The following is a 24,551-nucleotide window of genomic DNA, read 5'->3' as shown; positions in this document are numbered from 1 at the left end:
AGTGGTAGGACAGTAGAGAAACCTCCAGACTAACTTAAAGCTATTCTCAGCTGAATCCCCCTTGTAGCTTACTCAGCCTTGCCCAGATGGGTGTTTTCAATTAGACAAAATCTAGCATACTCTAAAAAAACTGACAGTGGATAGAAGTTTAAGCATATAAGTTTCAAAATGACAGCTCCAAGGAATATGCATTCTTGACAGTCTGCCATAGTCCTTTAAAAATCAATAGTGAATCCAAGTTAACTCACCCTTATGCATCACCATTATGCCAGAGCTTCCCCGGGTCATTCACCAGGCCACCATCAGGAATGTAAATGCACAGGTCACACAACACGAAACTCATGAGCTGGACTGACTCACCTTGCTGTCGCTGGTCCTCCTGCAGCTTCAACTTACAGGCGTGCAAACTGCCAAGCAGATGGCTGCTGCCTTTTCTTGGTATAGTAGTCATGGCCCTAGCAGTATGGCTGTGACTCAAGGATCACTAGAGCACCTCCTTCTCTTGTCCAGTCACCTAAAATGGCCTTCACCAGATACCCAGAACTACATAGGTATCTGCAGATCTTGTCTTTGCATGTACAACGTATACTCCTCTACTAAACTTCCAAGATTTTTCTAGTCGTGATTCTTGATGTAAATAATCACCAATGTTACTTCTCCTAAATATAAAGATGCCAATTCATCTGGCTAAAAACACAACTTAATTCTTCTTTCATTTCAAAACAAATTGAAACTGTGCCCCCTTATAATGTAAAATTCTACAAATTGACTACTTCTAACAGATTACAGTTTCGGCATTTTTAAATTCCTTTTGCTAACATGAAATCGAATGCCTCCAGTTTTCAGAGAGGGCTGCTAAAGTAACACATACACAAAGAAAAAAAATGCTGCTAAGTCAAGTGATTTCTAAGCCTGATCTGAGTTACCCTGGGTGACAGCTGAAAGTGTACAGTTCTTAAGGGAGGCTGGAAGGAGGAGGAGCGAAGTGGGCTAGGATGATTAGCATAAAGAGGCAGGCAAGATGGGCATTGGAGCTGCTTTGAATAATAGTGACCAAAGCACAGATTCTAAAGATGCCCTGCCATTACGTTAAACAGTAATTGAGTACCTGATTTCTGTCACTTTGTTTGTAATTAATATGCAAGCTGAAAGCAGGAATTTATACCGCATGGACATTCATTTGTACATGTGAAATCTAAAAGGTATAAATGGAACTGGTAATGAGCTCATGGAAATGTACTGCTGGAACTTTCAATTTCTGTAAACACCTCCTAGCCTTCGGAAGGGAGCAGTTAGAGGGCAGCCTTCCTGCCAAGGCAACTAGAGTTCTGGAAAAAAAATAAACACATAAAACATTATCTTTCCAGAGTCTTGTTTCTGTTTCCCTTTTAGAGTTCCTATTGCTACTTCTAGCTCACAGAAGAAAGTAATTTCCAGTTTTACTTGTTGGCTATTTCATTACTGTTTGAAAGCATGAACCCCAAACACCTTGAATTTAACTTGAGAGCCTGCCACAACTGAAGTCATAATAAATGCTGGTAGGTCCTGCCCTTCAAGAGTCACAGCTCTTCCCAGATTTAGAAAGAAGGTAGTGGGCAGGACTAAGGAGAAAGGCAGAGCTGTTTACCCTCAGGGTCTGGACTCTGCAGCTTCTAATATTCATTTGGAAATTGGTGTTAAATCTGACACTGTTATGAACTTACTTCCTAACCAGATCTGCGTGGCTGCCCTCATTTTACTTTGAGGCAATCAATAATTCCCCAAGTATAGTCTGGTTTATGAAAATCTTTATGAAATAGGTGGTTGCTCTTTTGTAATTCTTGAATGCTTTGTTTCAGTAGTCTATCTGCCGCAGTTTTCAGCCTATCACAGTGTAACAAATGACAGAAGTGTTTTGCTACTTTGAAAGAGAGTCTTGTTATTGGAGAGCCATAGTTTCTCCTTTAAATGCCTGCTATTCATCTCATCTTCCACAAAAGCTATGGTGGAAAGCCAGGTGATTTTTCCTGAATAATGTGAAGTTATTGATATTTTATCAAGTTATGTACCTCACTAATAAGCATATTCTTATACAGTGCAAAACTGTAAGCCAGCCCTTTTGAGAAATACATTTGAAATGTTTAATGGTGAAAAAAATTAGAAATACATGACTAGGAGAGAATAGCACAATAAGCCCTGCATACTCATTACTTGGATTCAATAATTATCAACTCATAGACAAGTATGTCTCAAAACTATATGTTTTATCAGAGCCATTCTCTCCCTTATTACACCACTGGAGTTCAAGCATTCAGACATCATTGCATTAATAAATATTTCAGTATATATTTCTAAAATGTGAGGATTTAAAAATAGTCATAATAAGATAGTCACACTTGTTAAAATTAAATGTGATGCTTTACATTGTGCAAACTGCCTGTAATTAAATATCCAAGCAGTGTTCTTATTTTCCTGATTGTCTCATGAACTTTTTTATCTTTACTTTTTTTTTTTTTTTTGCAGATTGAGACCTAAAGGGCCACACATTGTATTTGGTTGATATGTTTCTTAAGTCTTTTTAAATCTATAGGTTCATCTCAGAGATAAATGTTGCTTGGAGATGTATATCTACACTTACCCTAATTTATGTCTGATTTTTCAAGGAAGCCCCCTAGATGCCTCCATTTTTCTCCCTCAGGGGAAAAAAGAGAAGAAAAGGAATGGTCATCTGGCCGTGGAGGTTAAGACATCCAGCTTTCCTGTTCATGGTGCTCTCATTCACGTATGGTATAACCTTGACCCAGGCGCATAACATCTCTGGGTTTGTGTCTTCATTTGTCATATGAAACAAATGTTTGTTAAGCAATGTGATAAATTATTCAACACTCATTCTTTGGATATAAAGGCCTGGGAAAGGGAAGAGTATCCTGTTTGTCTCTGACTAGAGCCTAAGGAGAAAGAAATAGATTTAAAACTAAAATCTGGGTAGGATTTAGGGATGTATTTGAAAATCTAACCCCTCAGTTTTCAAACTTAGCTAAGTATCATAATTACCTGGACAGTGTTGTAAAGATGTAGATTCCTGAACCCCAGCTGCACAGTCTGATGTCGAAGGTGGAGTCTGGAATCTATGTATTTTTATAAGTCCTCTGGTCTAAATAAACAAGCATTACCTGCTTAAACAGGGCTGGTTTGTTCTACTATTTCATTCATTATATCTTTCTTGAGGTCTGATAAAACCAAACAAACACTCCTTAAACAGTAATTTCAAGTGCCACAACATAATGGGACAGGGAGGATACAAAGGAATGCTACTGGTTCCTCTTTTGTGCATCAACAAGGCAGTCCTGGGCAGTGGCCCTGTGATGGATTAGCCGAGTCAAGGGACCCTGGCTGGGTTCTGATACTGCGTGTTGAGTTCCACTGCTGTTCTTGAAGGAGCCTCTGGTTTGATTTACCAGTTTCCACTGGAAATCAGCCAGTATGGTGGAAAGCAGCATGTTACAGGAGTACATAAGATAATCTCAGATGTCTTGGCTGCAGTGGGATGGGGGACTACTTTGCTTACCCCTTTCCCCACTTACTTTCCAGAAACACCACCAAATTAGTTCACAATGGGCATACTGTACCTTTCTTTTTGCTTGTAAATGAAAATAAGAAATCAGATTGCAGAAGTCTGGCTGGATCAAGAAACAGATGAGTCATCTTTGGCATTTTTACTTATAATTGATTAAAAATGAATTTGAATCTTATAAAATCCAAACTTCTTCCTTTATCAGCTCTCTGTTATCCACCCCACCCCACCACCAAATACCACTGGTTTCCCTTTTCTGGGTTTTTACTTATCGCCATAACTTCTCTGCTTGATCTATGTCTTTGTACTTCTGAAATAGTAAAGTGAAATGGCACATCTCAGATAATCAGTGGTATCAGCTGGCACTTTGGGGGTGGATACTTCCAAAAATTGATATTTTATTGTTAGAATTATACCTCAGAAAGCATAGTGTGTGGTTGGATGAGCTAAATAGTATTAAGTTTATAGAAGGGTTTCCTTTTCTCAGTTGAACCATATTCAAAAAGCAGAAACACGTGTATTTAAAATTAGTCCACAAGTGAGTTACTCATTTGGTTAATAACCTGCCATGTTTCAAAAGCATTTGTGATGTCTAGTCTGCAAGTGTATATGTTCTTTGAAGGCCTTTGGACTGCTTTGAATGAAATGTGTTAAATAAATAAAAAGCAACAGTATTGAATTTATCACTTTCATCCTTAAAGAATAAGCTTGAAGACCCCTAACAGAATGCAAACATGAAAACTGTGAGCCCCTGGGATTAGCCTCACTGTGATCCCCAATGTATTGCAGGAATTATTAAATGGTCATTATAGTTGAAGGCCGATGAATTAGCATTAAGATTTTAGACTTTCTGTTGATTTTTTTTTTAAACCCTTGCTCCTTTATATCAAGCAGTGGTTAATTTTGTTTTCCAGATCACTCTTCCTTAGTATACAATCAGAGATACTACAGATGAGAACGTTGAGTTTCAGGATCCCTATGGTATATACTGTAAAGCTTCCACAAAGTCAGGTTTTTTTGGCTATCCAGAGCCATGTTACTACTCCAATGTACTATAGTGTTTAGCTCATAGAGTTTCCCAGGTGGCACAGTTGGCTGGATTCCCATAATTGCCATCTGTAAAAACATAGGAAACACAAATAATGATAGAGATTGTTTCACTTGAATACTTGCTCCTGTCCATGGATTCAAGAGACTACACTGGCATAGCACCAAACTGCTTACTTATCAACTTATCAAAGGTGCTCTGTATCCTGAAATTGCTCCGATTAATCTTTAATCCATTGAACACCGACATTTGGATCATGTTTATCATAAATATTGCGTCACTACATAAACTGTGTACTGGCAGTTCAAACTAATTTTGGCCCTTTCGCTGATGAGCCTTAGATTTGGCTGCCGCAGGGCTCCCTCTGGAGGTCAGCAGAGTCCAAGTTCAGTTAATATTAAAATAGCCTTGGCCTTGGCACAAGATAAACCCATGTCTTTTCATCCAGCGCCCACGAGAATGGAGTCCTGTATTTGGGAGCTTAGAAGATGATTATCTGTATCTGAGGTTGGAGGAAAGTTACCTGATTATCCTCCTATAAGTGAAATGTGATCACTGCTATGTGCTGGTATTTAATCTTCTGAAGCTTTACAATTTTCCATATTTACTGAAGTATTTTAGCTACAGTGAAAACAAAACAAAATAAAACCATAGGTCAGAAAAATTCCAGGTTTTATTTTATTTGTTTGTTTTAGTGACACACAAACCCAGAGTAAGGTGGTTCTGATTCTATGATGACCATCCTCTGGGTAGGATCAAATGATCCCACAGAGTCTGAATTCCATCTAGAAATATTTGAAGCACATAGGCATTGGAATCAATGGGTTTGCAGCACAACTTAACTCTTTGAAGGTAAATATGCACTAACTGGGATCAGTTTCAAAATAAAGCAAATTAGCTTGCACAAAATCAGACTTTTACTACCTCATTTGAATTGGCATTTGCAGGAATAAAATAAGAGCAAACCATGTTTCTCACTCCCTCCCTAATAATTTCTTCTTTCCTTTTAGTAGGTTTATTGGTTATTTGCTCCTTCCTTTTCTTCCTTCCTTCTTTCCCCTTTTCTTTCACTCATTTTCTTTTACGTTAGTTAGGTGAACTATAACATAATTTTGACGTATTAAAAATAAATTATTCTATATCTGAGATTTGCTTCAAAATAACATAGGAGAGGGAGATACGAGGTAGAGATGAAAGAAGATTGGCTATAGACAGATCATTATTAAAATTGAATCATAAGTGCATGGGGATTTATAATGCTTTCGTGTCTACTTTTGCATATTTTACAATTTTTGTGATAAAGCACTTTAAAATATAATTATTCTTAATGAATCTGATTGAAAGGGTACAAGGAACAGGCAATGTGCTAGATTTACTAGAGTGTGTCAGCAACTCTTCACTTTTTTACTTTTTATGTTATACAATGCACACAAAAAATTATTTTAAAATGTTAACATTCATAATGTATTAGTGTTGCAGTACTACATGAATGTGATTCATAAACATACATGCAAACCCACATCAGGGTACATTCTCAAGCATTTGTTGTTGACAGGGGTGCATGATTGTCAAGTTCAGAGACCTCCATGACAGAGGAAGAGGGCTGGACCTTGTGGGAGGATGATGCTCTCATTTAAAGAAAAAAGTCATTTTACTTTTTCCTTCTCAACTGTACAGCTGTTCTTTTCTACATCCTTCTTCTAATTTTATTAGTACTTTTTCAATTCTACTTCCAAAATAAAATTGAGTGTGTCTTGCCCAGTTTAGGCTGCTATACAAGATTGTAATAGACAAGATGGCTTATAAACAACAGAAATTTATTTCTCACAGTTATGGAGGCTAGGAAGTGCAAGATCAAGGCACAAGCATAGTCAAGTTCTGGTGAGGACCTTCTTCCAGACTGCAGACTGCTATCTTCTATTATTCTCACATGGCGGAGAGGGTGAGAGAACTCTCTGAAGTCACTTTTATAAAGGCACAATCCCCATATATGAGGGCCCCATCCACATGGCCTAATTACCTCCCAAGTGCTTGCCTCCTAATGCTATTACATTGGAGATTAGGATTTCAACATAATAATTTGGGAGAGAGGGTACAAAAGATTTAGTGTTTAACAAGTTGCCATCTGAAGGGTGGAAGAGAGTTTTTAATCCAAATTCAGCTCCATGATGGGCCAGTGAAGAAAAACTGTCTATGAGCTATTTAGATTCCCTAACTTCTGTTGAACTAAAACACTTGCTTCCTAGCCCATTGATGCTGTATATCAGTGTGAGCAAGCATGTGTGTGTGTGTGCACACACACACCCCCCTCTTATCCCTTTCTGCCGTTTACAACTGTCACGAGAGGATCAAGTGTTGTAGCTTAGATATTGATCTTTGGCTTCAAACAACAGCAGTACCTAATGAGCTGCAGGTGGGAAATCCTAGGACCCCAGGAAAGCTCCCTGAACAGTTGTATGAGTACCATGGCCCTCGAAGTCCTCCCTCATTGCTCAGTGAGGACCCAGAAAGACTGGACTTAGAAAAGCTGCAAGAGTCAGAATATAGGATCTTTTTCATGGCGTCAGGTGTAACCATATGAAAGTGGTGGAGAATAAATCAAGAAAGAATCAGCCTTCCACTTTTAATCCTTTAAACTGCTCCTCACATAATGAGAGCCTGAAGCTCTCCCAGGACCTCTGAAACCTAAAATTAAGTGTTATTGGCACAATTAGACAAAACTACTGAATGTTTTTCTGCTTCCCTTTTCTGTGTATTACAAATATCAGCTATATCAGCAAACTTATACTTCTTCATTGTTAGCTTTTTCAAAGTAAAAAGTGTTTTTAGGATCAGGATAAGCAAAGAAAACAGAAGATCCTAGAGATCATTATACAATGTATGCAATATCATGTGTCACTTAAAGCTAAAAAGAGAGATTGAATCTTAAATAGAAATTTTAATAAGGCAATTGAGAAAGGCTGCTTTAAAATTACTTATTGGAGAAACTAATCAAAATAGCAGGCTGACAATACAGTTCCAAATACATTTAAATGATATAAAAGTTATACAGAGAAATAAAAAATATAGATGAACATACATTAGAAAGTTATCTTAAAGTATCTGCCATTATTGGATCATTAAAAGAACTTACTGGAAGTAAAAATCAGATAGGATCTGAACAATAAGAGCAGAATAAACTAGTAAAAGAAAAGGCTCAGAGCCAATAAATATGCATATCATTGCATATTAATGAAAGAAATGCCTGTGAAACTGTCATGTTTATCTGTAGGATAAATCCTGGCAATTGTCCATTAAAGTGTGAATTATCTGCTTGGGAAAGGTTTTTAAACAGAAACCAGAAAGAGAAGCAGAGCCAGAAGTGCCCTAGGACCTCTCTTTTTCCCCTTCCCTATGGGGAGCGGTGAGGAGAGAAACTGATAATTGGAGAATGTCTTCAGGCTGCCTATCTGTTCTATATCCAAAACCCAAAAGTGAAGTTTGTCAACACAACCAGTGTGCTTACACAGAGCTTGTGGTCAACCCTTAGGAAAAGGCTGCTGGAGAGAAAGACCCACAAAGCTGCAGAGGAAAATCATGCTAACTCCCTATACTAATCAAACTAGAGTTTTACCCACAAACATGAACTACCAATACAGAAAATTTGAGGAAAACTAATAGCAGAAAGGAAAAGAACCAGAATGAGCAAACAGAACAGATGACCCTGGAAAACAAAAATAACACAAGAAACTGAAGAGACCTTAAAAAATTTTAATTGATGTCCTGAGAAAAAGATAGGGTATTACATCCATAATATAAGAATAGGTTGCCATAAAAATGAGCTATCATAGAAAAATTCTTGAAAATTAAAAGTAAGATTGCCAAAACAAAATCTTTAAAAAGCTGAACCCAATGATGAACACGACTAAGGTAGAATTAGTCATATAGAAGGTAAAATCAAGGAAATCTCAAAGAATACAGAGCAAAAAGACAGAAAATGGGTGAACAAGTTGAAGTTGAAGCATAGAAGGTCAGTCCTAGGAAGTCTCTCTGTCACTTCACTAATGAGCTGTGACGTTGGACAGACACCATAATACTAATATCCTACCTTAAATGTGTATTTGCTATTTGCCCTGCACTGTTCTAAGATCTTACATGTATTAACTCCTTTAATTCACTCAGTGGACTTTTAACTAATGGATATATTTCTAGATGCCATGATCTACCATAACCTTGGCTTCAGGAGCTGAGTGCTTTGTAGTGGTTTTATCTGATAAATTAGTTTCTCTACAAGGTACTAAATAAGTGCCATAGAGTCTGCATCTTACATTCCATTCCTCCTTTCAAATGTTAGCCAGGGATTCTTTCTCTCTCTCCCTGAAAATGTTGCTGCAGCTGTAGTAGAGAGAAACAAAAAACACAAATGTAGAATCATCTAATCACATAGCCAAGAAATGTTAGAGACAAGAGACAATGCCACAGGGACAGTGGTAATCCATTGACATGTCGTATCAGCCTAAACAGAGCTTCAAATAATATTCAATTAACAATAACTATTTTTAAAGGCATGTAGATTTTATGTAAAATTCTAAATTTCAGGATCTTATCACAAAATTGGGCCCCCCAATTGTTCCTCCTTCCCAAAAAGCCATTGTAATAGGCTCTAAAATACAGTAGCTCAAACAAGATAAACTTTTCTTTCTTCCTTACAAAATAATCCAGCTATGTGCAAGTGGTCCAGAGTGGACAGGTGGCTCTATCTAAGATTATCCAGGAAGCAGCTTGGTTACTTCTGTATTCTTGTTCCAAAAAAATTTATTTACTGTTAATATTTTGGATTTTTTAAAATTACTATCTTCACCAGAAAATAATTTCTTTGCCTTTTGCAAGCACTGATATATTGAATGAATTAGGGCAAATTTAAATCTCCTGCATCTTGTAGATGATAAATAGAAATGTAAAACCACTAAATTTGTTCTTCTTTAAATCAATGAAATATGACATTTTTTAAAAGACAGGCTGGAGTACCGTGGCACAATCTGGGCTCACTGCAGCCTCCCTCCCAGGCTCAAGGGATTCTCCCACTGCAGGCTCCTGGGTAGACTAAAGGCATACCACCACACCCAGCTAAATTTTTGTATATTTTGTAGAGATGAAGTTTCATCATGTTGCCTAGGCTGGTCTTGAACTCCAGTTCTCAAGCAATCCACCTGCCTCGACTCCCCAAAATGCTGGGATGCCAGGTGACCTTAAAATTTATCATGCACTGTTTTAAAAATTATAGAGATATGGTAAGATAAAACAGACACTAACAAATTGTTCCCTGCAAAACATGGCATACAACCTATAATGACATGGATGATGCTAAAGAAGAGAAAGAAATATAAGTTGCGCCTATTCATATGTACACAGTTGCCATGTTTGTACTAATAGTAAATGTCTATTCTATATTCCTTTCATAATCGCCATTCTGAAGCAGGCATTGTAGAGTGCCTGCCCAACAGTATTTCCTTCTTCCTTTTTTTCAGATAGAAATCTGATCATGTCCAGCCATCTGCTTCAGGAGAGGTGGTCCTCATCCCCTCAATAGGGATTGGTCTGACTCATCATGAAGACCTCATCCTCCTTGCCAGTCACTGCTTTAGGTAGGACATAGAATGCTGTCAGTCCAATGATATGAGAAGGGAATCTACTGGACTGGATGGTGGAGCTCTGGGAAAGGTTTTCTCAGAAGCTATGGGAAGAAATGGGTTCCTTTTTCTGCTTCTGGTTATTGTCATTAGGATGTGATATTCTAAGATGGCTTTCAGGGGACCTAGTCTGAAGAAAAGGTGGGACATTCCTGGGTCTTCTCATGATATTGTTGAGCCACAAAATTAACCAACCTGAGCACTGCCTCGCCTCTGGAATTCTTTTAATGTGAGATGATAAATTGCTTTATTGCTTATGTACCCAAGTGTAAGCTTCAACTTTAAGTTTGCTTGCCACTAAAAGCATCCCAACCAATGCATATTTAGCAGTTTATTAAAAATTCTGTTTCATTTTCCTTACCAACTTACTAAAATGTAGTGTATTTAATGGTGTTCCTCAAAAAGACATGTCTACATCCTAATTCCTGGAACCTGTGACTGTTATGTTATTTGGAAAAAGCATCTTTGCAGATGTAATTAACAATCTTGAGATAAAATCATCCCGGATTATGGCAGGGTGAGGGTGCTAAATTCAGTGATAAGTATCCTTGTAAGAGACACACCCCAGAGTTCTAACAGACAGAAGATGAGGAGGCAATGTAACCAGAAAGACTTACTGTAAGATATCCTGTTACTTGTAGTCAAAATTATTCTGATGCAAGCATTTGCTGTATTTAAGACATTGAACTAAGTACTGGGAATTTCGTAGTAAGCAATACAGACATAGATCCTACCTACTTGTAGCTATAAGCTTTGGATCTGATAGTGGGTTCAAATTCAAGCTTTGATGCTTTTGGACTTAAAACATTGAGGAAGTTACTTGGTCTCTCTGAGCCTGTTTCATCATTTTCAAAACAGATGGATAATATTACTTCCTTCATAGATCTGCAGTGAAGTGAAGATAAAGTGAGATAACGCAGTGTTTAGCACATAGGAATATCTCAATAACTAATAAATATGAGATGTTCTGGTAGTAGAAACAGACATAGAAAGAGAAGAATGGCACAAAAGTCATTTTAAAGGAAGAATACCCAGGATTTTGGTAAACTGTTACAAAAATATTTGAGAGCTTAGTTTTCTTTCACATGGTTATAGGATTTAAAGTATTCTGATATCTTCTTTGATTTATTGCTCATTTAAAAACATATGCTTAATTTTCAAATGTGCAAAGACTTTGAAGTTCTCTTTGTGTTGTTGATTTCTGGCTTAATTCTGTGGTCAGAGAATATCCTTTGTATTATTTTAATCTTGAAATTTTTATATATTTTAAGTTCAACATGTGGTCAGTTTTCACAAATGTTCTCCATATATTTGAAAAGAATGTATTCTAGAGTTTTTTAGCTCTATATGCATCCTATATATGTCAATTAGGTCAAGTCAGTTAATCATATTGTTTAAATCTTCTGTATCTTTACTGACTTTTCTGGTCAGCTTGCTCTGTGATTTGTTGAGAAAAGCATATTAAGATATCCTCTTGAGTCCCCTTTTAAATTAAATATTAAAATATCCTCTATGATTCTCTTTTTAGTTTTTCTCTTTTTATTTATCTTAATTTTTGCTTTCTATATTTTGATGCTCTGTTAATTGCTTTTGCACTTATAATTGTTATATCTTTCTCATGGGGTAAACCTTTTAGCAATAAAATGTCCTTTTCCTAACCTCTGGAAATGTTTTAGAAGAATTCTACTTCATTTGCTTTTAATGTAGCTTCATTTTGTATTTGTTAAGGTGTACATGGTATATCTTTTTTCCACAAACTTTTATTTTCAATTTATCTATGTAATTATATTTCAGTGTATTCCCTGTAAGCAATGTACGATTATTTTTAAAAATCTAGTTTGACAGTCTTTTTCATTTGAGTATTTAGTCTATATATTTTCATGTCATGAGTATATATATTTGTTTTTAAACTACTATTTTAGTATTTGTTTTCTATTTCCCCAATATTTTCTGTGTTTCTTTTCTTTCTTGTCCTTTTGGATTAATGATTCCTTATTATTCACTTTTTCCTACTACCTTGTTGGTTACCTTTCAGAAATGATTCTTTCGGTCATCACTGTAAAGATTATCACATATATTGTTGACTTATTAAAAACTGATATAAATTAATTCTTTATCACTTCCTGTATAATATGAGAACCTTGGAACACTTTAACTTCATGTAGGCACCTTCTGTCTTTTGTGCTAGTGTTTTCATGCTCATTTAAAAACATACTGCCTTTTGTGCTAGCGTTTTCATATTTTCCAGATATAGTTTAAATCTCACAATGCATGATTGGTTGTTTTATAATACATTGATTTTATGTATCGATATGTTTAGATTTATCTCACATATTTATCCTTTCTGCTGCTCTTTATTTCTTCCTATTATCTCCATGCTTCAAACAGGGAACATTTTTTCTCTCTCTGAAGATCTTTCCTTAATACATCCTGTAGAAGGGGTCAGTCCATGACACATTATACATTTTTTTCTCATGAAAATGTAATTATTTACTTTTACTTTCAAATAATTTTTGCTGAGTCTAGAATTCTTGATTGTACTTATTTTACAATTTTGAAGATGTCATTATATTACTTCTGGTTTCTGCTATTTCTACAAAGAAGTCATCTGTCATACTGTTGCACCTTTGAAAATAATCTGTTATTTTTCTCTGGCTGCTTTTCAGATTTTCTCATTTTCTTTAGTTTTAAGCAGTTTTACCAAAATGTAAATAAGTGTGTGTGGTTTATTTTTTATGTTTTTCCTGTGTGAGCTTCATAGCACTTCTTGAACCAATGATGTGATGTCTTCTATTAATTCTGGAAAAGTTTTGCTTCAAATATTTTCTTAAGCTTATTGTGTCTCTTTTTTCTCTGACAAATAATTATATTACAGTTGTGGGATTTTTAACATCATGTCTTATGTGTCTTTTATACTTGTTTCTGTATTTCCATTCTGTCTGCTCTCTGTACTTCAGCCTAGATATTTTCTTTTGACTCATCTTCCAATTCATTAATCCTCTCTTCAACTCTGTACAACTTGTTGTTAAACCTCTTTAAGCTCAGCTTCAGTTATTGTATTTTAGTTTGAAGATATTCACATTTTTTATTATTATAGTTTCCCATAAAACAATTTATCTACTGGAGTTTTCTATCATATTTTCTAATTATTGAATATATGAATCACAGTTATTTTAATTAATGTTTCTTGTACCAGGAAGCAATATCTTTTCTTTTAATTTTCAATTTTTGTGGGTACATAGTAGGTATATATATTTAGGGGTACATGGGATGTTTTGATACTGGTGTGCAGTGCATAACAATTACACCATGGAGAATGGAGTATCCATCCTCTGAAGTATTTATCCTTTGTTTTACAAATGATCCAGTTATTCTCTTTTAGTTATTTTTAAATGTACAATTAAATTATTGACAATAGACACCCTGTTGTGCTATCAAATAGTAGGTCTTATTCATTCTTTCTAAGTTTTTTGTACTCATTAACCATACTCTCCTCCCCACTCCCTCTCTCACTACCCTTCCCAGCCTCTGGTAACCATCCTTCTCTATGAACTCTACGTCCATAAGTTCAATTGTTTTGATTTTTAGATCCCACAAATAAGTGAGAACATGCAACGTCTTCTTTCTGTGCCTGGCTTATTGCATTTAATATGATGATCTCCAGTTCTATCCATGTTGTTTCAAATGACAGGATCTCGTTCTTTTTTATGGCTGAATAGTACTCTGTTGTGTATATGTATCACATTTTCTTTAGCCATTCATCTGTGGATGGACACTTATGTTACTTCCACATCTTGCTATTGTGAATGGTGCTGCAACAAACATGGGAGTGCAGATATCGCTTCAATGTGCTGATTCCCTTTGTTTTGGGAATATATCCAGCAGTGGGATTGCTGGAACATATAGTAGCACTATTTTTAGCTTTTTAAAGAAACTCCAAACTGTTCTCTGTAGCTGAACTAATTTACATTCTCACCAACAGTGTATGAGGGTTCCCTTTTCTCCACATCCTCACGAGCATTTGTCATTGCCTGTCTTTTGGATATAGCCACATTAACTGGGGTGAAATGATATTTTATTATAGTTTTGATTTGCATTTTTCTGATAATCAATAATGTTTAGCTCCTTTTCATGTGGCTGTTTGCCATTTGTATGTTTTGAGAAATGTCTATTCAAGTCGTTTGCCCATTCTTTGATTGGATTATTATTTTTTTTTACTATAGAGTTGTTTGAGTTCCTTATACTTGTTATTAATCCCTTGTCAGATGGGTAGTTTGCCAATATTTTCTCCCATTCTGTGCGTTGTCTGTTGTATCCTTTGCTGTGCGGAAGCTTTTTAATTTGATGTGGTCCCATTAATTCATTTTTGCTGTCGTTGCTTGTGCTTTGGGGGTATTACTCAGGAAATTTTTGCCCAGACCAATGCCCTGAAGATTTTTCTCAAAGTTTTCTTGTAGTAGTTTCATAGTTTGAAGGCTTACACTTAAGATTTTAATCACTTTGATTTGATTTTTGTTTATGGCAAGAGATAAGGGTCTAGTTTCATTCTTCTACATATAGATATCCAGTTTTCCCAGCATTATTTATTGAAGAAACTGTTCTTTTCATAGTGTATGTTCTTGGCACCTTTGTTGAAAATGAGTTCACTTTAGATGGTTTTGTTTTTGGGGTTTCTATTCTGTTCCATTTGTCTATGTGTCTGTTTTTATGCTAGTACCATGCTCTTCTGGTTACTATAACTCTATAGTATAATTTGAAGTCAGATCATTTGATTCCTATCCAGTTTTTTTTCTTTTTGCTTAGGATAGCTTTGGCAATTTTGGGTCTTTTGTGGTTCCATATAAATTTTAAGGTTATTTGTTCTATTTCTGTGATGAATGTTATTGGTATTTTGATAGAGATTGCATTGAATCTATAAATTGCTTTGGGTAGTGCGGGCATTTTAACAATATTGATTCTTCCAGTCCATGAACATGGAATATCTTTCCATTTTTTGGTGTCCTCTTCAATTTCTTGCAGCAATGTTTTATAGTTTAGACTATAGAGATCTTCACTTCTAAGTTTATTCCTAGTTATTTTATTTTATTGTACCTATTGTACATGGGATTACTTTCTTGATTTCTTTTTCAGATTGTGCACTGTTAGCATAGAAAAATGCTACTGGTTTTTGTATGTTGCTTTTGTATTCTGCAATTTACTAAATTTGTCTATCAGTTCTAATAGGTTTTTTTGGTGGTGTCATTACAGTTTTTTGTTTTGTTTTGTTTTGTTTTAAGATGGAGTCTTGTTCTGTTCCCCAGACTGGAATGCAGAGGTATGATCTTGGCTCACTGCAACCTCTGCCTCCCAGGTTCAAGCAATTCTTCTGCCTCAGTCTCCTGGGTAGCTGGGATTACAGGTGCATGCCACCACACCTGGCTAATTTTTGCATTTTTAGTAGATAAAGCATTTCACTGTGTTGGCCAGGCTGGTTTTGAACTCCTGATCTTGTGATTTGCCCACCTTGGCCTCCCCAGTGTTGGGATTACAGTAGTGAGCCATAGCACCTGGGCATGTTTTTCTAAATGTATGATCATATCACCTGCAAACAAGGATATTTTGACTTCTTTTTTTCCAATTTGGATGCCCTTTATTTCTTCCTCTTGTCTAATTGTGCTAACGTGGACCTTCAATACTGTGTTGAATAAGAGTGGTAAAAGTGGGAATCCTTCTCATTTTCCAGATATTAGAGGAAAGGCTTTCAGTTTTTCCCCATTAAGTGATACTATCTGTGGGTCTGTTGTATATGGCTTTTATTATGTTAAGGTATGTTTCTTCCATATCCAGTTTTTTGAAGGTATTTATCATGAAGGGATGTTAAATTTTATCAAATGCTTTTTCAGCACCAATTGAAATGATCACATGGTTCTTGTTCTTCATGCTATTGATAAGATGAACCACACTGATTGATTTATGTATGTTGAACCATCCTTGCATCCCAGTGATAAATCCCACTTGGTCATGATAAATGATCTTTCTAATGTATTGAATGCAGTTTGCTAGCATTTTGTTGAAGATTATTGTGTGCATCAGAAATATTGGCCTATAGATTTCTCTTCTTGTTTCGTCTTTGTCTTCTTTTGATATCAGCATAATACTGGCCTCTTAGAATGAGTTTGAAAATATTCCCTCCTTCTCTGTTTTTCAGAATAGTTTGAGTAGGATTGTTATTAATTCTTCTTTAACCCTTTCCCCATTTTCCCTGAGAATACTTGCCAGCAGCACTTGTGGCTGCAGCATTTATCCTGAGATAATTTTGCCATGAAATATCTCATTTTTACTATTATTTTCACATTGCTCTAGTATATTGACTTTGGAAACAGTAGACATCACTCTATACCATTCTGTTTTTAGTAGTGATATTTTTATTTACAAAATATAGTAATTCTCAATCACTGAAATGTCATATCCTAAAAAATGTAGCATTCCTCTGTGTGACATTAACATTGTTCTTAAATACATGTTGACAGAAGATTCGTTTGATGAATCCAAGGTTTTCTAATTAGATGATTTTGATGATTCAGATGATTCTGATGTTAGTGATAACTCCAAGAACAGTTTTTATATTTATTTTCATACTGAAAATCACTCAGATTTACTTCAGCTTCAAAGAATTTTGTTTATGTAAAATAAAATGAGTGCTGGTAGCGAGCTGCACTTTTTTTTTTCCTAAATGTGAAAGTTTAGAAACTGGTTAAATGTTTGGTAGAATTCAGCAGTGAAGCCATCAAGTCCCAGGCTTTTCTTCAGTAGGAGACTTTTTATTACAGCTTCTATCTTATTACTTATTATTGGTCTGTTCATGTTTTCAGTTGATTCTTGGTTTAATCTTGGTAGGTTGTATGTATCTAGGAATTTGTAAATTTTTTCTATATTTTCCAATTTATTGGCATACAGTTTCTCTTAGTAGCCACTAATGAGCCTTTAAATTTCTGCAGTATCAGTTGTAATTTCTCCTTTTTCATCTCTGATTTTATTTATTTGAATCTTCTTGCTTTTTCTCTTAGTCTGCCTAAAGGTTTGTCAATTTTCTTTAACTTTTCAAACAAAACAACTTTTTGTTTCATTGATCTTTTGTATTGCTTTCTACATTTCATTTGTTTCTGCTTTGACCTTTCTTTTCTTTTACTAATTTTGAGTTTGATTGGTCCTGCTTTTCTAGTTCTTCAAACTGCATTATTAGATTGTTTATTTGAAATTTTTCTTCTCTTTTGATGCTGGCACTTATAGCTGTAAACTCCCTTCTTAGTACTGCTTTTGCTGTATCCCATATGTTTTGGTATGTTGCATTTCCATTATCATTTGCTTCAAGAAACTATTCAATTTCCTTTTTAATTTGTTCTTTAACCCACTGGTTATTCAGGGGCATATTGATTAATTTCCATTTATATGTATAGTTTCCAAAATTCCCCTTGTTATGGATTTCTAGTTTTATTTCATTGTAGTCAAAGAAGATGTTTGATATAATTTCAATCATCTGGAATCTTTAAAGACTTGTTCTGTGACCTGACATATGATCTATCCTTGAGAATTATCCATGTGCTGAGGAAAAGAATGTGTATTCTGTAGTTCTTGGATGAAATGCTCTCTAAACATTTGCTAGATCCATTTGGTCTATAGATTATGTAATATAATATTTCTTTGTTGATTATCTGCCTGAAGATCTGTTTAATGCTGAAAGTGGGGTCTTGAAGTCTCCAGCTATTATTGCATTATAGTCTATCTTTCTCTTTAGCTCTAATAATATTTGCTTTATATACCTGGGTGCTCCAGTGTTGGGTATGTATATGTTTAAAATTGTTATATCCTCTTGCTGAACTGACTCCTTATTATTATATCATGATCATCTTTGTCTTTTTTTAAAGTTTTTCTCTTGACGTCCATTTTGTCTGATGTAAGTATAGTGACTCCTGCTCTTTTTTAGTTTCCATTGACATCGATATCTTTTTCCATCCATTTTATTTTCATTCTATGTGTGTCTTTATAGAGGAAGTGTGTTTCTTGTAGCAACAGATCATTGAGTCTTGTTTTCCGTCCATTCAGCCACCCTATGTCTTTTGATTGGAGAGGTTACTCCATTTGCCTTCAATGTTATTGTTGATATATAGTAACTTACTCCTGCCATTTTGTTATTTGTTTTCTGGTTGTTTTGTGGTCTTTCCTGCCTTTTCTCTTTGCTTAATGTCTTCCTTTTAGTGAAGATGATTTTTCTCTAGTGACATGACTTAGTTTCTTGCTTTTTATTTTTTGTGTATGCATTGTGTTTTTTGGTTTGAGGTTATCTTGAGGCTTGCAAATACTATGTGATAACCCATGATTTTAAGCTCATAACTAGTTAACATTATTTGCATAACAAACAAATAAGCAAAAAGAAAACTTAATAAAAACTCTATACTTTAACTCTTTCCCCCTGCTTTTTATTTTTTTTTATTTATATCTTATTTTGCTATGTCTTAAAAGTTGTTGTAGTTATTGTTTTTTGTCAGTTCATCATTTAGTGTTTCTACTTAGGATAATAGTAGTTTACATGCCACAGTTACAGTGTTATAGTATTCTGTGTTTTTGGAATACTTACTATTATCAGTGAGTTTCGTACTTTCAGGTGATTACTTGTTGCTCATTAATGTCCTTTTCTTTCTGATTGAAATACTCCTTTGAGCATTTCTTATAGGATAGGTCTGGTGATGATTAAATCCCTCAACTTACGTTCGTCTGTGAAATTCTTTATTTTTCCTTCATGTTTGAAGGATATTTTCACCAGATATACTATTCTAGTATATATTTTTTTCTTCCGCACTTTAAATATTTCATGCTGCTCTTTCCTGACCTGTAGGGATTTTGCTGAAAAGTCAGATGTATTGGAGCTCCATTGTATGTTATTTGTTTCTTTCTTCTTGCTGCTTTTAGGATCCTTTCTTTATCCTTGATCTTTGGAAGTTTGATTATTAAATGGCTTGAGGTAGTCTTGGAGTTAAATTTGCTTCATGTTCTATAGCCTTCTTGTACTCAGATATTGATATCTTTCTTTAGGTTTGGGAAGTTCTCTGTTATTATACCTTTGAATAAACTTTCTACTCCCATCTCTTTCTATACCTCTGCTTTAAGGGCAGTAACTCTTAGATTTGCCCTTTAGAGGCTATTTTCTAGATCCTATAGGTGTGCTTCAGTTTTTAAGATTCTTTTTTCTTTTGTCTCTTCCAACCATGTATTTTCAAATAGCCTGTCTTCAAATTCACTAATTCTTTCTTCTTCTTGATTGATTCTGCTGTTAAAAGGCTCTGATACATTCTTCAGTATGCCAGTTTCATTTTCAGCTACAGAATTTCTGCTTGATTCTTTTTTCATTATTTCAATCTCTTTGTAAATTTCTTTGATAGAATTTGAAAGGAATTCTGAATTCCTTTCCTGTGTTATCTTGAATTTCTTTGAGTTTCCTCAAAACAGCTATTTTGAATTCTGTCTGAAAAGTCAGGTATCTCTTTTTCTCCAGAATTGGTTCTTGGTGCTTTATTTGCTTTACTTGATAAAGTCAACATTTCTGGGATTGTCTTGATACTTGTAGATGTTTGTCTGTGTCTAGGCATTGAAGAGTTAGATATTTATTGTAGTCTTCTCAGTCTGGACTTGTGTGTCCAGACTGTGGACACACTTGTGGACCCATCCTTCTTGGGAGGGCTTTCTAGATATTTGAAAGTACTTGGTTGTTGTGATCTAAACTCTGCCTGTTTTAGGGGGAACTCCAAACCTAGTAATGCTGTGGTCCTGCAGACTGATAGAGCTACTGCCTTGATGATCTTGGACAAGACCTGGGAGAATTGTCTGGATTACCAGGCAGAGACTCTTATTATCTTCCCTTACTTTCTCCCAAACAAGCAGAGCCTTTCTCTGTTCTGAGCTATCTGGACCTGGAGGTGGAGTGACACAAACACCCCTGTGGCCACCTCCACAGGGTGACTCGAAGCCAGCACAGTACTGGGTCTCACCCAAGGCCTGCTTTAACCACTTCTTGGCTGCTGCCTATGTTCCATCAAGGTCCTGGGGCTTGGTCCATAAATGCTGTCCAAGAACCAAATCTTGAAATCAGGGACCTCCAAATTCCACTTGGTGCTCTAACCACCTGTCTGTCACCTTAGGTACCAAGCTGATCTCTAAGGTACATGACCGAGTCCCCTTTACTTTTTCCTCTGCTTTTCTCAAGCAGGAGTCTTGCCCTGTAACCACTACAGATGGGAATGTGCCAAGTCTCACCTGAAGCCAATTAAATCTAAGTCTTACTCAAGGCCCTTGATGTAGTACCTGGGTATTGCTACTGGTTATTCAGGGCCCAAAGGCGTTTTAGTTAGCAGGTGATGAATGTTGCCAGGACTGGTCCTTCTCTTAAAGGCAGTAGGTTCCCTTCCAGCCCAAGGGTGTGTCTAGGAATGTCATCCAGGACCTAGGGCTTGGAATGGGGGCCTCACAACTCTGAGGGCTGTCCTGTCCCTGTCCTGCTGTGGCTGAGCTGGTATCCAGGAGGCAAGACTATGTACTCCTCACTGTACCCTCTTCTCTCCTAAAGGGGAGGGAGAGATCTCTTTTGGAGCCATGAGATGTGCAGCCTGGGGTTAGGGGAGGGGTGACACCAGCACTCCCTTAGCTGCCCTAGCTGATATCTCAATAGGTCACATGTCATCCCCCACCAAGTCCTCTGGCTCTGGGCCCAGTTCAGCACTGGGACTTACCTAGGAGTTACAGTGCTTGTGTCCTAGACTGCCTTTTGAGTTTATTTAGAGCACCACAGCACTTCAGCCTGCAGTGGTGAGGCTTCCAGGAACTCAGGTTCTGATCATTGAGATCAGTGGTTCCCTTCTGGCTAGGGCTAGCTTAAATGCTCCCTCTGTAGGCAGGTTTCAACTGAGGGTGGTCCAGTTTTCCTTTTTGCTATAACAGGACAGCACACTGAGTTCACTGCCTCACAATTGCCAGCTCTCCCTCTCTCCAAAGCACAAAAATACTCTTTACGCCACACAGTCACTGCCAGGGGATGGGGGAGAGGTGGCATTGGTGATTCAAGACTGTTTCTCCTACTTCTTCAGTGACTCCTTCAGCGATACAAAGCCAAAACCAGATCAGGTATTGTGAGTGCTCACCTGACTTTTAGTTCTTATAACAGTGCTTTTTTGTTTATAGGTAGTTGTTAAATTGGTGTTGCAGGGGGGAAAATTGGTGGAGTCTTCTCTTCCACCATCTAGCTCTGCCTCCCAGCAAGCACTATGTTGATCCTTGTGGTATGTGGGGCTGTTTCCATTGTCCATTTTTTCCTGTTTTGTTTTTTTTGTTGTTGTTGTTGTTGTTGTTTTGCCAGATCATCTTGTTTCTTGGTATGCAAATTATTTACTTATACCAAAAATTGAAATGATCTGAACACTATCTTTGTGTTAGTCTATTTCCAGTTCAACTCTGCTTTTAGAGTTAAACCCTTTGGTGGTATCAGCCAAAATCAAGGGATCCTCCTAGGTGATACCTGCAGACCCTGTCCCTAGAATTTGCTCAGCTCTCAGCCTCTTGTCCACCACTTAGCTACACTGAATATTGAGCTCATGCCTTTGGCCTTGCCTTCTCTCTGAGATTTTTGACCTCTCAAGTAGCTCTCTATTCCCTTCCACAAGATATCTTATATTTTGTTGAACTTTGTAATTACTCTCAGTGAGAAAACTGGTCTGGAACAAGTTAGTCTACCATTACCAGAAAATTTAAATTACGATGGCTTAAAGAAAATACAATATGTTATGTTCTGGATCTATGGTCATTTACTGTAATTTTCAAATCTTGCCAGCTTAAGTTGATTTACAGCAGCCTACGAAATAGAGACCTACTTTTTTTAAGCCATAAAATTTAAAGTTATGACAAGAATGATAATGTTGACATAAAAGTAACTTTTAGATTTTATCTTGAAATGTCAGCTACAGAAACAAATATTTGCCAGAAAACAAATTCTCTGCAATGCAGCTTTGCTCTAATTTGCACCATGTCAACTGACTTTAATAACAGAAATTATTCTGATAAAAATTAAGCACTTTATATCAGGAGAAGAGAGTCATTCCATCAACATGGACTGGCTTGCTGCTATTCCTGCAGCTGCCTCACCTTTCACTGCAACAGTGCTGAGAGCAGCAGGATATTGTCTTTGGACACTTTGCCATTAGCAATACAGTGTTTGACAATAGCAATCCAATATTTGCTCAGCTCTAACCTTTCTATATCCTCTCTCTTCTGGTATTGTAGTAATGGTCACTAATATAGGAATCTATAGCCACCAGAGATGTCTCCAAGTTTTTTATATTCTGTGCCTTTTTCCTAAACCACTCTTTCTCTTGCTTACTCATCCTTCAATATTTAGATCAGGCATCCCCAAACTTTTTACACAGGGGGCCAGTTCACTGTCCCTCAGACCCTTGGAGGGCCACCACATACTGTGCTCCTCTCACTGACCACCAATGAAAGAGGTGCCTCTTCCTGAAGTGCGGTGGGGGGCCAGATAAATGGCCCCAGGGGGCCACATGCAGCCCACGGGCAGTAGTTTGGGGATGCCTGATTTAGATCAAGCATCTTCTCCGTGAAAATTTTTGTGGCTCCATGTTCTCCAGAATGGAGTTACTCACATGCTCATCTAGGCTGGAACTATATTTTGAGTGCATTTCTATTATTATGCATATCCTATTTCCTGGTAAATTTATGTATGCATTTGTTTCTTTACACCAAGATATGAGTACATTTTGCCCATGGTGCTTAGTAAACCAGGAATAGAAGGAAGAAAGGAAATGAAGCAACAAGAAAGAATAGAGGAAAGGAGGAAAGGCAGGAGAAAATGAAAAAAAGAAAAAATATTATGATTCTTTTTTTTGCTCAGTAGGACCGTGATGAAATAACCAATTTGTGGTATGTATAGATCCTAGAAGATTATGTCCCAAGTTGGGAAAATTTCCACTCTTTCCATGGTTAAGAAACTAAGTGGAAGGAATGCATATGATTTTTTTTAATTGTTTGGGACAGGTAGATTAGATGACCTTAAGCAGTTGACACATGGAATAAATAGAATTAACTGCTGCTGACAAGAAGGAAAGATGATCTTAATAATGAGATTATGATCATGAAATTGAAAGGCCTCTGAAATCAGACAAGTCTACTGGAATCTGGGTTTCACCCCTTGCTAGCTGTATGACTTTGGACAACTTACCATCTGCAAGCTTCTGTTTCTGTATCACATGAAATGAGCACAAAAAAACACATCTTATAGTTGTCATGTTGTCTACATTGGATGAGATAACCACACCTAGCTCAGTGCTAGGCACAGGTCATTTGGACTTTACATACTAGCTTCTTTTTCCATGAATAGCAAGTACTGACTTTCTTTCTCTCTCTCTTTCTCTCTCTCTCTCTCTCTCTCTCTCTCTCTCTCTCTCTCTCTCTTTCTATCTTTAGAACATGTATACACACAAATATATACACATATATTCTCCCCAGGGATCTGGAGAGGAACCCTGATGGAAGTGGGACACTAGATCCGGATAGGTGGAACTATTATAGGCACCTCTGCAAGATGACAGGAAGACTCACTGAGGACAAGGACCTTGTCCAATTTAACATTAGGTCCTAAGTGTGGAGCAGAGACTGGCACAGAGGTGATCAGTAAGTTTCACTGGAAGAACAAATTCATGAAAACCACACTCGAGACCCTGTCTGAGCCAAACTGCTGAAATTTACATCAACAGTAAAGCCCAGGACTCCTTGTAGAATTTTGCTCTAATGTCATATTTTTAAAACCTGCGTAAACATCAAGCAGGAAACAAGTGGACTTCATTTTTCTTGACTTTCTTTGCATTCCCATTTTCTCTCAATCTAAGGCAACTTTTTCAGCTTTGTGACTGAGAGACAGCCTGCCTTTCAGCTGGGTGAGCTTTCCAGTTGCATGAGAAAGCTTCATGAGAAATCACCTACACTCTTGCTATCCAAAAAAAAAACAGAATAAAAGAAAGAAGAATATAGAAAAGATTGTTTCTCCTCCGAAAAAACCTGATATTTTTGCTTTCCTTATCCTATTTTCATGGGTTATTAACTGCATGTTTAAAATTTTGTCATTTTTATGATTTATACAGTTCTAGATAAAATATTGTTTAAAATCACACAAAGCATAAAAGATAGTAAACAAATACAATGAAAATATAGAGATAGCTGTCCCGTCTGAACTCAAAAGGAGAAACCA

The 24,551-nt window shown here is 36.5% G+C and overlaps 1 protein-coding gene and 1 long non-coding RNA gene across 5 annotated transcripts in view; one reads left to right on the top strand and one right to left on the bottom strand.

Moving 5' to 3' along the window:
- Positions 1 to 955, bottom strand: part of RANBP3L (RAN binding protein 3 like) — a 61,879-nt gene extending 60,924 nt beyond the window's left edge. For 2 of the 3 annotated variants that reach the window (XM_003925919.4, XM_010336673.3), the window contains exon 1: positions 361 to 955. In XM_003925919.4, the coding sequence (XP_003925968.1) occupies positions 361 to 451 (91 nt within the window). In that variant the 5' untranslated portion in view covers positions 452 to 955. Of the gene's footprint in view, positions 1 to 248; positions 333 to 360 lie in introns of those variants that run through there. The other variant, XM_074386609.1, reaches the window with a different exon arrangement.
- LOC141581382 (uncharacterized) overlaps positions 1 to 12,093 on the top strand; it is a 73,564-nt gene extending 61,471 nt beyond the window's left edge. The window contains exons 2-3 of one of the 2 annotated variants that reach the window (XR_012513977.1): positions 2,643 to 2,800; positions 10,109 to 12,093. This is a non-coding gene — a long non-coding RNA (uncharacterized LOC141581382). The remainder of the gene's footprint in view (positions 1 to 2,642; positions 2,801 to 10,108) is intronic. The other variant, XR_012513976.1, reaches the window with a different exon arrangement.
- Positions 12,094 to 24,551: the final 12,458 nt, after the last annotated feature.

This window comes from Saimiri boliviensis, chromosome 1 (assembly GCF_048565385.1).
Source record: "Saimiri boliviensis isolate mSaiBol1 chromosome 1, mSaiBol1.pri, whole genome shotgun sequence".
NCBI lineage: Eukaryota > Metazoa > Chordata > Mammalia > Primates > Cebidae > Saimiri > Saimiri boliviensis.
This window is presented reverse-complemented; position numbering and strand designations above follow the sequence as displayed.